This window comes from Lepidochelys kempii, chromosome 21 (assembly GCF_965140265.1).
Source record: "Lepidochelys kempii isolate rLepKem1 chromosome 21, rLepKem1.hap2, whole genome shotgun sequence".
In the NCBI taxonomy this organism is placed as follows: Eukaryota; Metazoa; Chordata; order Testudines; family Cheloniidae; genus Lepidochelys; species Lepidochelys kempii.
Genome location: NC_133276.1, coordinates 7,475,122 through 7,490,503, shown reverse-complemented (window position 1 = coordinate 7,490,503; position 15,382 = coordinate 7,475,122). Strand labels below are relative to the sequence as shown.

The window sequence follows — 15,382 nt, the reverse complement described above, 5'->3', positions numbered from 1 at the left end:
CTGGGTCTGCCTCCTGCGGCCTCCTGCACCCATGCAGAGACCCATTGAAGTGAGTCGGGCGCTGCGTAGTTCGGGTTATGAACCCAAGGAGAGCAGTTTGCAGGATTGGGGCATTAAAATCTTCAAGGCATCTGCCACAGGAACAACCTAACAAATCCATAAGAAGTGCTGTACTGAAAATCCCTGGCTCTTACCTAGTGCTTTCAGATCTCGAAGCACTTTTTATAAAAGAGGTCAGCATCATTATCCCCATTGTGCAGATGTGAAGACTGAGGCACAGGGAGGGGGAAGTATTTACTGAAGGTCACCCAACAAGCCAGTAGCAGAGCAGGAAATGGAATCCAGTGTTCCTGAGTCCTAGTTCAGTGTTGTTGCCATTAGACCACGCTGCCTTGAATTTACCAGAGGTGGGAGTATATGTGACATTTAATGGGCCAAACACAGCTGATGTATCACCATTGACAGCAATGGAGTTACACCAGGAATGGATTGGGACCAGTATGCTTGTCATACTTGGAAAATTTAAAGCATTTTTCTTGTGGCTGGGATTTTCAGAGGCACTTAGGGAATTTAAATACCCAACTGCCATTGAATCCCAGTGACTGTCCATCTCCTCGCTCCCTTAAGAGTGTTTGAAATCCTAAGTGTTTAATCTTCTGTGAGATGATGATATTGATCCAATTGGACTTTCCCACTGTCATTCTGCTTAATAAACAATTTGGTAATGGGGGCCAATCAGTGCTTAATTTGTGCCAGGGCTGAGCACCAGCACCTCTAGGCTTGGCAGTTCATAGCCCTGGCACCTCTGCTTGCCACATCACTTATGAAAGTTAAAAAAAAATTGCTTGAGCCCTGGCACCTCTTTCACTACAAATTAAGCCCTACAAATTAACTCCCTTTTAATTTGCTCTGAGGGTGAAATTCTATCCTGCGCAGGTGGCGCCAGACCTGCGCGTTGCTAGACCTGCCAGGGCTTTTTTAAAATTGGGCTTTTCTTGGTTTTTAGTTCTTTGGTGGGTAAAGATATCCTGCAGTGAATGCTGGGGTGGTGGGGGAGATTCCCGTTCCGTAAAAAAAAAAACTTATCAGGCATGTGGAGAATGATTTTTCTCTTTTTTTGCTGGAGGACCTTTGGTAGGTCTCAGATGTTTGTTCATTGTGAGCTCTGTAACAGTTACTGCTAACAAAGTTTGGAAGACCTATGCAACCTTATGCTTAAGGGTTTAAGATTATCTTTATTAGAGATTAGGAGGAGACCTGATGTGGAGGGCAGGTCATCCCATCACTGCCTCCTACAAGGTTTCTTACACCTCTCTAGGCTGCTGGTGCTGGCCAGGTCTTGAGACAGGATACTGGCCTCCATTGGACAATGGGTCTCGTATGGTCTGGCAGTTATGTTCTTAACACCTTTTCTGAAGCCGGGAAGGTGGTGAGATCTCTGCAGAAGGGGTGAATTTCATAGGTGACTATGGCACAGTACTATGAAAGCCCTACATTTGAGAGCTTTCCTCTGAGAAAATGGTGGTAGCTCCCTGGGGCCAAATAATCCCATGCTATGTTGGAAGGAGGAGTGCTTTCAGTGGGAGTGGCTAGTACGTTGGTATCAGGCAATACCAAGGCTGATGGAACACAGCAGATTACAGCGATGTGAGGGGAATGGAAAGATCCTGCATGGCTGTTCCTGTTGTTTCCTAGTGTGTATTTTTCAGTGGGGTTTTCCCACATGTACTGCCCCGTGCAAGCAGTTAGCAAATCAACTTAATCATAGCTAATAAATATTCTTCTGTTTCGCGGCTGCTTTTTCCTACAGGCGGCTAGTTATGGTATCTAGAACTACAGAAATTAGAGGTCATCCTCTCCTTGCCTGTGGCAGGATTGTTCCTTGTGGTGCATTCTCCAGGACAGTGCAGTTTAGCTTTCAGTTCACCCAAGGATGAAGCCTCCCCCACTTCCCTGGGGAGACTGGTCTGTGGATTAAACCCAGGCATCGCTCCCCCCCCTTTTTTTTTCTTGATGGACTTTGTGTTTTACAACATTCAGGGTCAGTTGAAGTCTTAGCAGCATCCAGCAGTTTATTTATCTATCATGAATCTGGGCTTTCCTTGTCTGCCAAATGACCTGCCCTTGCACCACTCTCTCATCTGGTAACACGCGGGGGGAAAAAAACCTTGTGCAAAGAAAGAGGAAATATCACATAGCAGAATATCTCCAGACTTATTTCTATTTGCTGCCCTGTCTTAATGTTGGGTAATAGCTAAGAGAGGACTGTCTGCACATCTGCCACTGAGGCCCAATATTTATAACACTATTAAAGACACCGTCATAACTCAGGCATGACGTAATCTCTGATGAATTACGAAAGCCCTGTGAAAAAGATAATTTATTCTCCTTTGCCTTGTCTTTTAATCCATGTTACTGATTTTTAAAAAAAACACGGGTGGGGTTGAAATGTTTCACATTGTGAAAACTCTAGAGGGTGTTGGATTTGTTGATGTGACAGTGTATGGTTGCATCTCTCAGATGTACCCTGTGTGCCTTACAAGACTCTCTTATGTATGGGAAGATGAAGCAGAACTAAATGGCTATTATGCTGAGCCAAATTCTGCCGCCATTTATATCTGGGCAACCCAGATGGCTTCAGTATGATTCTTAGGTGTGACTGGAGGGAGAGGAGGAAATTTGTCGGTGAAGGCTCAAACCTTGAAGTGCTCAGTCCCTTCTCAGGCAAAATTTCCCCTAGTTTCTGTAGGAGTTTTCATTGATTCCCAAAATGTCCCTGAGGGCATGCTCTAGAAAGCACTAATCAGAAGTCTGCCAGTTCCAGGTGTAGCAGTAGAAGTTATTCTGAACTGCAGCAGCCATAACTGGAGCAGGTTTTAAAATCCGCTCATTTAAAAACCATTAGAAAGGCTCCCATAAACTGAGTATGCGCAATGCCCCTCTGCAGGGCAGGAGTTGCATATGTGCAAGATTCTCTGCAGCACTGCTTCGCGCCATCTGTTTGGGTGCCTTTCTACCCATGCAGCAGTTCAGTGCCAGGCCTAAGCACTGCTTATGTCCTCCAAATAGGAGTGGTGCATAAGCCCCTGTGCTGGCCCTCTGCACAAGGGGGAGGATTTTCCTGTTTTGAAGTCTGATTTAGCTCCCAATGAAGTTAAGGGAGTTTTTCCATCCCCTTTAATGGGAGTAAGATCAGGCCCTTACTCTTTATACTTGTCAACCACAGGTGGGCCAGTTCTTTCTTCCCCTCTATCTGTACAACTCACATTGGAGTTACTGGTTTCAGAGTAACAGCCGTGTTAGTCTGTATTCGCAAAAAGAAAAGGAGGACTTGTGGCACCTTAGAGACTAACCAATTTATTAGAGCATAAGCTTTCGTGAGCTACAGCTCACTTCTTCAGATGCATATCGTGGAAACTGCAGCAAGAAGTGAGCTGTAGCTCACGAAAGCTTATGCTCTAATAAATTGGTTAGTCTCTAAGGTGCCACAAGTCCTCCTTTTCTTATTGGAGTTACTGAGAGCTCTGCTTGCCTGTCAGAGGGCAGAACTGGGCCTATTGACTTCTGTAAGAGGGCTGTTAGGGAAGACAGGATTTATCTCATGAGTAAAACTCCTCTGTGTGTCATAAGCATGATAAGAAGAGGGCCATGTGGTGTAGTGTTTAGAACAAAGGAGTAGGAGCCAGAAGGCTCCCAGTTAAGACATTGACTCACTGCCATGACCCCAGGCAAGTCTCTTGACCTTCAGTAGCTCGACCAGTCCAGCTGGAAAATTGAGTAAAAAGCAGAAAGCTTCCTGACACAGAGGTGCTACAGCTGAGCTCAGCTTTCCTTGATCCATAAATGACCGAAAATCTTCCTGTTACCTTGTAACATACTGTATGGTATTAACACCACATAGTGGAAGAAGGATAATTGTTACTGTCAATCAACTCTGCTGAAGTACATTGCATGGGATTTCATTAGAGCTTCGAACTGTTCCCAGCATAGCTTTCTTCAGTGAAATGTAGCACTTTTTTGATATTCACAAATCAACATGGATTTTTATTTATTTATTTAATGTGGTTGGTTGAGGGGTTTTGGTAGGGGGAAGGGTTGTTTTGGGGTTTTTTTTGAGGCATCTTCTGTATTTTTACTCAGCCTTTAAAGAAGAAAAATCCTGTTGGTTTTCCTTCACACAGTTGTTGGTTTCACGCTTCTTTATTCACTAGTTCTGAGTAACTTACAATTAGTCACCAGGCACAGCATGATGATCCTGTTTCCATCCTGAAATGAATATCCGATTTCTCAGTATTATTCCCGATCAGAGTTGAATTAGGATGAATGTTTGTGAAGAAAATTATCAGTGGGATTGTGAACATAACAAACCTGAGTTTGGTATCTAATTCGTCAGGGTTTGTGAAAATTGTTTGTCACTATTCAACTATCTCTAGACTTCTCGAAAGAGTAACTGAGTACAAACAGAATGGTTTCCTTGAAGTGTTTGGAATTCTCTTACTTTGGATTTTGACCATTCCTTGTGTTTTGAATTTTAAGTACAGTGGACATATGCTACAGTGATAGTTTGCATGATCCTCTATCTGATACTCAGGACCATATTTTCAAGAGTTCAATACTCACCGTTTAGCCATAAAGGTCACAGCAGGAGCTGCTGGCTGCTTAACTGTTTGGTGCAGATTAGAACTTGTGGGTGCTGAGCACTTAAAAATCTGTCCCCCGTATTTCTGAGTGACTCCATTAAGGTGCTCTAAGGCCCCGATCCTGCAATTGGATCCATGCATAAGGCATCAGGGCTAGTCAGTGTAGATCCGATTGCAGGAGCACAGTCTGCTTTTGGTTCACTGTATATCTTTGGGAACTATTCCTTGGTTGTATACAGAGAGGATGCTTTAGTTAAGCTGCTCCAGATTTGTACCCTTGTAATGGAGAGCAGAATTTGATCATTGATGCATTTTTTTAAAATGTGCTCCAGGTTTTAAATATGTGTATTTTATTATCTCTGGCTAGGGCAATTCTTATAGCAGATTAGGCAACTCCTATTAAAGGGGGATTCTGCTGCAAGATTGGAGGTGTGGATTCCTTGACTATCAAATTATTTATGAGGAGCAGCGTGATCTGATGGAGCACAGGCCAGGAAGCCAGGGCTTCTAGAGTTCTAATCCTGGCTCTGACGCTGACTCATGGTGTGGCTTTGGACCTGTGTCTACTTTCCCCCACCTGTAAAGTGGGGAAGTTGTGACTAACCTATCTCATGGGGGGGGGGTGTTGTGAAGATGAAATAGTGACTGTTGATGTAAAGCACTTTGAATAGGTTAGATTCTAAATCTTGACAGGTTTCAGAGTAGCAGCCGTGTTACTCTGTCTTCGCAAAAAGAACAGGAGGACTTGTGGCACCTTAGAGACTAACCAATTTATTTGAGCATAAGCTGTAGCTCACGAAAGCTTATGCTCAAATAAATTTGTTAGTCTCTAAGGTGCCACAAGTCCTCCTGTTCTTTTTTCTAAATCTTGAGTTCATGTACATCTTTCCGAGTATTCTGATTGTATGTCATCAAATGACTGGGAGCCAGCGAAGATGCAAGAGGACTCTGTTGAGCTAACATCTCTGGAGCACTCAGATATTAAGACTGTAAGCCCTTTGGGGCAAAACCCCTCTCTTACTATGTGTATGTACAGTGCCTAGCACGATGGGACTCAGATCTTTCACTGGAGCCTCTAGGAGCTACCCCAATAGAAAACGAGGAATACAGAGCGCTCTATAATCAGCTCATTAATTTGTGGCTTGTGTTTATTTTGCAGTTAAGAATCCGAGGAGTACAGCTACTGTGGCAAGAGGCCGGCCTGCCTTAGTGAAGGAAAGTGGAAGCATAGTACTATCCAAACATTCACAATGGTAATGCAACAGTCCCTCCTAACCTGTTCAGGAGTGGTGTTTGCTCTGTACCTTCATCATGTCATCAGAGCCATCGAAGTTCCCCTCGATCGTAAGTTTCTAGATTTATGTTCAGCTTTCTCTAAAAATCTCCGTTCGGGGAGCCATGTGGTGTAATGGTTGGAGCGAAGGACTCGGGAGCCAGAGCGACCCTGGGTTTTCCAGTCTGGGCTGAGCCGTTCATTCACTATGTGACCTTGGGCAAGTCTTTTGAGCTCTTTGTGCTTTAGGCAACTTTATTGGCTAAAGATTGGAAACTGCAGTGAATGCTGCATCTAAGCTAAGCTTTTCCTTGTAAAGAAATAATGTCAAGATGAATATTCATGCAGAATTTCTGGCATTTTCCTGGAACGTGTCCCATGAGGATGCTGATCATTTTTGCAGGCTAATCGGCTGGAGAGTAGTTGCAAAGAGGGAAGAACAGGAGTCCAAGTGACTCCCCTCCCCTCCCCTCTCCCCCCCAGGGTCCACACCTAAAGTCCTGTTCCAGTGCCAACATGCATCTCCTGTTTGTTTGGTTGCTTAGCTAAACTGTTTTGATTTTGAAGCTGTTGGAGCCCTTGTTTAGGGGAGGACCTGAAGCTACCTGGGGCTCCAGTCCTGCAGTGACTTCACATGGGAAGACCCTTGTGCCCACTTGCAAGTGTTGCTTTGTATAATTGCCACAGGGATGATGGCCTTGGGAGAGGAGTTGAACAGGGTGTATAGATATTGTCCATAGGTGAGAAGGAGGGGATAACCCTCTCCCTCTGAGTAGGTGAAGGTGCACATATCAGCAGAGATGTGCAGGGTAAGTAACACACTGTCCTCCCTAGTGTGATATAAGACGGGTGAGAAGTGGGGCTCATTTTGACAGTCAGGGAGGAAGCATGCTGAAGCTGAGAGGAGAACCAGGGGAGAAGAAGGTTTCCTCTTTATTCCCACTTAATTGAAGGCCCTTGTGTTGTACTTGGGCTGAGGAAAACCCTGTCATATTTGTTTGGCTTTGATAGGTGTTTGAAGTTCACCAAGGTGCACAGAATCCTCTTCTGCTATTCTTAGGTGCTCTGCTGCCCTGTAATTACCCTTTATTGCCAGCAGAAATATGGATTCACCCTAATGGGCTTTACTTGAAATGAGGGCACTTCCATCCTACAGGTTGCTGCTGTGTTAAGGCAGCCAGTAGCTGACATGCCACTGATAATTAAGAGACTCTGAAGATGTACGATATGGGCAATTACTATGGAGACTGTGTATGGGGTGCTCCTTCATGGAGGAGAGAATCTCATTAGCAGTCCTTTCAGGCAGACGCTGTCATCAAGATGTAGAGAGGTCTGGTCCCAACGGGAGGAGGAAACTGGGTTATATCGGGAAAGTTGCATGTACATCTCTCAATTTTTATCCCCCTCCATCAGGCCATTTTGGGTTAATTATTAGGCAGGTTTTATATTCTATTCAGGAGGATAAACATGGGGAAAAAATGCAGGCTAATGAAATTGCTGCTGAATGATTTTGTTAAGCCACCTTAAGAAAATGTCTGACCTTGTGTTGTCCTGTTCTAGACAGTGTCGTCTAAGTGGTTAGAGTATAGCAAAGGCCACATTGGCTGAGATTCTATTCCAGGCTCGGCCACTTGAGTCAATTACTTAACCTCTCCGTGCCTCTCTTTCCCCCTGTGTAAAAGGGGGTGTTGTTAACCACCCCACCCCCTCACAGAATTCATTGCAACTCTGAAGCACATGGAAATCCTTTTAGGAACAGTGTTATAGACGGGCACAGTATTATCAAGGCCTAACTTCCGGCTAAGGGAGCATGACACTTCCTGAGATGGGAGGTTGTACCCTTGACAGTATAATATTGGTCTGTCTTAGACACTCTAGTTATACAAACTGTGCTCAAATGCTTTCCTGACTTAAATGACCAAGGAGGGGCGGGGGACTGAAAAATTATGGGCAAGAGAGGTGCTTTTACGCAAAGTTTGGAAACAGGTGGAAAGATGTAGAACAGCTCCACGAGGCAGGAGCTGCAATGGATGAGGCTCTTATGCCAACTGGGTGAGTGGGTGAATGCAGGGCCCCATTCAGCAAGGCACTTAAGCATGTGTCTACCTTGAAGCATGGGGACAGTCTTGACTTCTGTGGGACTGTTTACATGCTTTGTTTGTCACATGCTTAAGTCTGTGGCTGAAACAGAGCCTAGATGTAGAGAGAGATTGAACAGGAGAAGAGAGAGACAAGGTGTATGAGGAAGGCTTGGAGTGAATTCACAGATAAGGTAATTCGTAATGGGATCTTTAAATGGACAAAAGTCCATGATGGATGGAAAGGACGTTTGCTCTTTCTGAGAGTTTCAGAAGGAGAGATGTGGGCCTGAGCTCCAAAGGATGCGCCCACAGGTGAGCTTTCACACAGGTCTTACGTACATCGATGCTAGCTAGTTGGTGGTGAAATAGGCTTTTTTGATCTAAATGTATCGGTTTTGAAAAAGTTTTCGTCAGGAAGGTTTGAGAGCGAAAGAGAGTTGGACAGGCACACTCTTCTCTCGTTGCCTTCCGGATCCTGGTGAACAGGGTCCTAGCCTGGGACCCGGGCCCAATGCTCAAGTCCCTGCTCCGCCTAATTCAGAGTGATCTGGGATGAAAAACTCTGTGTAGCTGCAGTTGGTGGTGGTGTAACAAGCACGCTGCACTTTGTTGTTCCCAACAGTGAGAATGTCTTTTGCTCACACAGTTTGATTGTGTCGCGTATCAGGCCTGGCTTTGTTAAGAACTTAGAGCCCTTTTGGAAATGTAAACTCCCGGAAACGGAAGGAGAAGCAGCATGACCAGACAAAACGTAATTGATTTTAAAAGAGCTTCCTGCTGCTGTTCCTTGTGCCTTGGATGGAGGAAGGAGTCGTTTTGCCTAGTCAAGTGTAATGCGACCCTAGAAAAGTAGAGAGAAATGCTTATAGCTTGTGCAGTGGAATATTACTTTCCGTTTCTCGGCTACCTCCCATCTAAGGAACTTAAAGCGCCTATCGCTTTTTCCTCACACCACCGCCTGGGAGGAAGGAAAGTATTGACATCTCTTGGTGAGACGTGCAGAAGCAGAGGTAGTTTTAAATGCCATGTTTTACTTTTATGATTTTTTTACTCTGCTACGTTCAATAAGGTGACGGGCACTCTTTAAATACCTAAGATTGATAGTAAAATGAGTTGCCATTTGTTGAATAGGGAACAGGATCCATTTAGCCTAGCAAAACTATGGATGGTATCATAAGCCAGTTTGATCTTGCCTGTGTAGACATAGCCAAATTGTGCTTACTGCCCTGATTGTTAATATACTCTGGTCCTAGCTATACAGGCAGGGCCAAACTCTGTTATCTATCATAAGTATCCTTGGACAATAAATTATAACACCAGGCCCTTCTCCAACCCCACTGATACGATGGTTTTGCTAGTGTAGATGGTCCCTAGGTGCCTTGCCCATGGTGCCTCTGGCAGAGCAAGGAAAAGAGCCAATGGTACCCCACTGGCTGCCCCTACTCTTGAGGGACAGCATTTCCCTTTCTGACCCTGTCCATGCTTTGTTTGAAACCAGAGTTTGAAACCAACAACCATATTTTACTACCATAACCACCATTCAGACAGGACCTTTGTGAGACTGCATGTAGCCAGATGAGAAAACAAAGGGGAAGCCAGGCTCCAGGGCAGGGTGTGCCTGTCTTTGCCTAATTTATCCTCTTTTGAGGAAATTCAAATGAACTCTGCGCAATGTAGGGAACTTCAAAGCATTGTTGGACTTCGCCCCAGTGACTTGTGGTGGGATGAAATCCAAAAGTGAGACGTCCCAAATCAATGCAGGAGTTAAAGGTCTTGCCAACATCTGTCCCACCCAGCTGAGTCCATTTCAAATAGTTTCATTTAACTCTTTGACAGCGTCAAGCGTGAGCTGCATTCTCCTTCTGACGAAACGTTTAGAGCTGCTGGGGAGTTGGCGTTTTAATCTCACTTTTAACCCAGTCAGTGATCAGGTCTCGCTAGCCCTTTTGTGGCTTCCCATTGTTGAGCTCCAAGATTTAACTAATTAATTCATCACTCCCATCTTGAACCTGAAAGGTTACAGGTTTTACTAAGTCGAACAGGTGGCGCATAAATAGCCACAGCTGCTCCTGGGTTGTGCTGGGCCCTGATAAGTGTGCAAATCGCAAGCTGTCTCAGCAGATGAGCTTTATTCCCTGTGTATTTCAAACTGCACAGGACTTCCCTCCTTCAAGGGGATAAGCTCTTTCCACAGGTGCATGGATGTGTATTGTAGCAAATCTCCATAAATGGGGACAATGCCTCTTTAACTGGGAAACTCCCTCTCAAAGAGCTTGCAAACACAACTGCTAGTGGGTTGCGTGTCCAGCTTGAGCATAGATTGCAGTCAAGTTTAAGAAGGTGCAAAGGGAGTCGTGGAGAGTTAAAGTATTTCACTCTTCAGCCTTTATAGCAATAGGGAGGCAGTGCTTGCTAGTGGTTAGATCAGCAGACTGGGAGTCAGGAGACTGTTCTTTTCCCAACTCTATTACTGACTCGCTGTGACTTTGGGCAAGTCACTGCCCCCTCTGCCTCAGTTTCCCCATCTGTAATTTCGGGGATAATACTCTTACTGTGTGATGAGTGTTGTAAACACAGATTAGTGGGGTTTGAAGATTCAAAGCACTATAAAGAGGAAAGTTTATGTCTTTTGTTATATAGCTGCATTAGAATAGTTCCGTTACTGCATTTAGAGATCCTGGGGTGAACCATTCAATAAGGCATAGCTCATGCAGTCAATTAATAAACCACTGTGGCACTTGAAGGGTCTTAACGCTACCAAACTATAGCTCTATAATTTAAAATATGGTTTTTTGCACCTCTTCTTCTCACCCCTCCAAATTTTCTTAAACCAATTTTGTTTTTGTATTATAGACAATGTTAATTTTTATTTGTTGGAAAAGACATAGCATATATTGGAATAATACTTGTCTTTAGTTTAAATGAATTCTAACCTTATAATGTTAATAGAATTGTATTGTTTAACCCTTCGTTAACACAAAGTATAATAGTTTAGCCTTAATATTGTTTTATTTTTACCTGCTTATTGCTTTCAATAAAATTTATAAAGAAATATAACAAGTTACGATAAGCAACTAAAACAAGACCATTAAAATCCAAATAAATCAGTGACTCTCCTTAAAAGCCTAACTAGGTCCCTCTAAAATTAACCGTGTGGTTCTCACCTTCTGTTACAGTAGTATCCAGAGGTCAGTCTGGGTTCAGTGCCTCTTCGTGCTAGGTGCTCTACAAACATATCTGAAAACATGTGTATCACAAGGAAAAGTCTCCCTGCTATTGAGTAGCTTGGATTATTTTTCTTCCACTTTTTTTTCTAAACAAAAACTTTCCTAGACCCTTCTGCTCCCTTCTTCTATCGACTCTTGCTCACTGAGACCAAAGTCTTGTGCAGGCATTGCTGAATATGGAGCTGGAGCTTCCCGCTATGATGTGTGGACAGTGCACATGTCACATCTCAGCACAACAGTGACGCACCATGGGGAGGAAGGGAAGTTGTCTGTGGACTAGGGTGACCAGATAGCAAGTGTGAAAAATTGGCGTGGGGGCTGTAATTAGGTGCCTATATTAGAAAAAGCCCCAAAATATCAGGACTGTCCCTATAAATTCAGGACATGTGGTCACCCTACCATGGACCATTGTGCTAACACTCATTTCCTCCAGCTTGGAATCAGTATCTTCCGTATGCTTGGTTGGCCAGTCAGCGGTTTGTTCCCCATTTGCTGTGTTCAGCTTTTTCTTTACATTGGGAAAGCTTCTGGTTCAGCTCTTACAACCAGGCAACGGAACTGCCTCCTTGTCCCCTTTCACCCTGCCCCGGTGGTCCATCAGGTCTTGGCAGAGAGCCAGCTGCTACCAGTATCTGTTTAAACAGCTAAATGAAGAGCTTAACAGGCCTTTCATGGTTCGGCTCTGGAAATAAACACTGGTGCCTGGAGGCAGACCCTAATGCAGGGTTGTGGGGAGGCAGGTACATTAGGCATGATGTCTCCCATGGCAATTAAGATGCCTTATGATCCCTTGGTCAGATGCTACATCTGACAGGTGCCTGGGTTGCTTTGGGCTTTTACTTAGTTAGCCAAATCAAGACTTATTAAACCCCACATCAGCTCCTTGATTGCCTGGAGGGCTGGCATAAGGGGCTCAGTAACTGGCTTTTGAATTTGCCACCAGTTCAAGCCCAAGGTTAGGGATCACAAGTTACCACTATCCGATAAGTATCCTGATGGGCGGTCATTGGTTTGCAGTGTAGTGCCTAGCGGAAAAGCATCTCTCTAACCAACCACCACCCCCACGGTCGGCACCTGTGGCCCCTTGTTGGCAGTCGCAGCAGTCAAGGCCAAGGATGGAATTTGCCCAGAGAGACTGAACTGCTTTCTTATCCTTGAAGGTGATCCATCCAACTCTGGGATGGGGCATATTGGTGGCAGTGGGATGAGACGTTTGCTCTGGCAGTGTGCATTCTGTACTGATCTCAGGAATAAGGATAGCCCATCCGTCTCCAGAGCTGCCGATCTGTCACCATTCAACCTCACTAACTTCACACGGGCAGTTTTTAAAAGGCAGATTGGAGGGAAGTGGCCTGGGACACGTAATTCTCATTGTGAACATGTAATTCTCATTGTGAATATGAAAGACTCATGTTTTTGATGGAGGGATTTTCCCATGTTTAAATGAAGGTAAGTGGGCTAGAAGGCAATTGCTTTGTTTACTCTAAAGTGGCCATGTTTGGATATTGATATATTTGTAGTCCCTACGATAGCCATGTTGTGTACGTAATCTGTTGGATTATTTTTCAATTAACCTTTTTTTGTTTCTTTTTTTTTATAATGCTTACACTTTGGAACTAACAGCAAATATTCAGAGTGAATGTAAGTCCTACCATGACTTGTTTTTTGTACATTAGTCCCACTGGTGGGAAGCAGAGGTTGTTGCCTGGCACAAAATGCATGGGGCTGCAGCATGAGCAATTTGAATGGTTTGTGATGGCGAGGCAGGAACAGAATCCACTAAAGCAGAATCTGTTGCAAGATTGAGATTTTAAGAGCATGAGCTGTTCCTTGGACCTTGGGGAGTCTGGCCACACCCCTGCCTCCTCAGACTGTCTGATCCACTGCATCTGAACGTTGGCCAGTTGACTGAGACATCTGGAAATGGTTGAACAATTCTAACCCAGTGCTGCCTCTAAAAGGGCCCCATCCTAGGACTATATTCTGATCTGCATTATGCCAACATAAGTCCGTTGACTCTAACAAGAGTTACTCTGGATTTACACTAGATCAGAGTCTGGCTCCTAATTTTAAATCGGGGCCAGTACATGACTGGAACCTGATGCCCTAATTTGCAGATACTTCTAATGGCTCTTGCAAAGGAGTGGATTCTCAATGTAGGTCAGAGCTGCAAATATGGGCCACAGCTAGACACAGCAGACCAGCTTCCGAGGCAGCGGTTCTCAAACTGTAGGTGGAGAGCTTCAGAGAGGTTATCCTTTTTAATGGTGGTTTATAAGGACTCCTTTCCAATTTTATCCTGCAATGAGATTCTCACTTTCTTTTCACCATCCTCCTACCACCATTTGTCTGCTTCCAACCTAACTCCCTACCTTCCCCCTTCCTGTCCAGCGTAGCTCTACTCTTTCCCCTTCAGCAGTGGGCAGTTGGTGCCTTTGAATTTGAAAACTGCCTGAAGACCCGTTCTCCTGGCGTGCACAGTGTCTCCTTTGAATTGCTGTGTGCGCAGAGGGTATGAACTCTGGGTTGTGGGGAACAGATCTTCTGTAAGGGCACCATTAGAATTGCCCGTGTCTCATTGCTTAGCTCAGAGATGAGCATGTATCTCCGCTCCGAAGCAGCCTGGCTCTTCCCCCTCCTTTGGCACCTTTAGAGAGGAATGGGAAGGTAAGAAGCCAGGTTGTGGTGTTAGCTGAGGGGAAGGGGATAGGGACTCTGCTGTATTCTGTCCTACATCCTGCCTTAGATTCACTGCCCCCTATACTACATCTGACACTGGAACCCAGATTAAGAAGTGTCCGGCCTTAATTAGCCCCATGTCAATTCCTTTTCTGTACATAAGGGGTGTGCGGGCAGGAAATAAGCCTAACCAGAACGGACACTAACGAAACAGATGTGCTCAAAATGTCCCCTGCAAGATGATCTGCTACAGGGAATAGCAGCAAAGAGAAGATGGATTCAGAAATGTTCTGCAGGGGTGAGAGAGGGAAGCTAACCTTGAGTTGGAGCCTTTTGTGAGGGAAGTGGACCTTTGATTGGGGGGAAATTGTAATCCAAAATGTGGGGATCATGTTGTGGGAATGTTTGAGAACCACTGCTCTAAGGAGATTTCACTTCTAATAAAGCGGCTATCATGTCCCAGCAAAACCTTAATCTTGCAACACAAACACTAACTCTCTGGAGAATTGTTATTGCTAAAAGTCTGTTTTGGAAGAGAACTGCATCTGTTTTGCCGACCCTACTAAATAATGAACATGCATGTCAGATCAATTTCATATACCAAATTAGTAATGAACATGTATCTCCTCTTTAAGCTATTTCCAATGGCTGGGGTAAGAGGCTAGGGTTCAGAGTCTGATCCGCAGTTATCCTGGTGCAAATCAGGGATAAGTCTGTTGAAGTCTCTGGAGCTACATTGATGTTAAATATAGAATAATGGTTCAGAACCTGACCCTAAACTTGTCATTGGTATATTCTTTAGTCTTTCCAAACCATTAACTCCTAGATACCAATCTAGAACTATCTCTGGCTAAACATGGAAGTTTTCTTGAATGTGTGCTACCTTGATTGTTCCTTGCAGGAACTTTTAGGTAAAACACGTACGTTTGAGTTCTGTCTTTGAAAGCTCTTAGCTGAGTTTTGCTTTCATGTTCAGTCTCTTTCATAAAGAGATGATTATTTTATTTTTTTAAATTTTTAGTTCACATCAGATGGCCTGCTGGTGGCAGGGAACTGCTTGACCAGGGAGCTTGAGTCACTTAGATGAGAAATATGTGGCTCTTATGTTTTGAAGGGTCCTTCTACTGACCCCTGCAATTTCAAAGATAATGAATAAAAACAGTGACTTCCCACAGGGGAAGTCTCAATTCCCAGGAGGATTCCATTGCAGGATGATGAGTAAAGGGTTTCTCCTCATTCTTTCTGTGTCCTTTGCAGTGTCTCAACCTCCCACGATTACAGAGCAGTCTGTGAAGGACTATATTGTAGACCCAAGGGATAACATCTTCATTGAATGTGAAGCCAAAGGGAACCCCATTCCTACGTGAGTGCATTTTAAAGTTCTCATGACCTTGAGGTCCTGCTATTTTTGAGATGCGGAAAAGTTTACTGATGTCAGCAAAAAGGGGAACCAGATCTAAAGACATTCTTGCACTGGACAAC

At 44.4% G+C, this 15,382-nt stretch overlaps 1 protein-coding gene across 34 annotated transcripts in view; it reads left to right on the top strand.

Annotated features, from left to right (window-relative positions):
* The window catches only part of NFASC (neurofascin), a 187,600-nt gene that overhangs the window by 72,503 nt on the left and 99,715 nt on the right, over positions 1 to 15,382 (top strand). For 28 of the 34 annotated variants that reach the window (XM_073319968.1, XM_073319994.1, XM_073319993.1 and 25 more), the window contains 3 exons: positions 5,800 to 5,984; positions 12,845 to 12,862; positions 15,158 to 15,263. In XM_073319968.1, the coding sequence (XP_073176069.1) occupies positions 5,891 to 5,984; positions 12,845 to 12,862; positions 15,158 to 15,263 (218 nt within the window). In that variant the 5' untranslated portion in view covers positions 5,800 to 5,890. The remainder of the gene's footprint in view (positions 1 to 5,799; positions 5,985 to 12,844; positions 12,863 to 15,157; positions 15,264 to 15,382) is intronic. The other 6 variants (XM_073319973.1, XM_073319995.1, XM_073319990.1 and 3 more) reach the window with 1 other exon arrangement.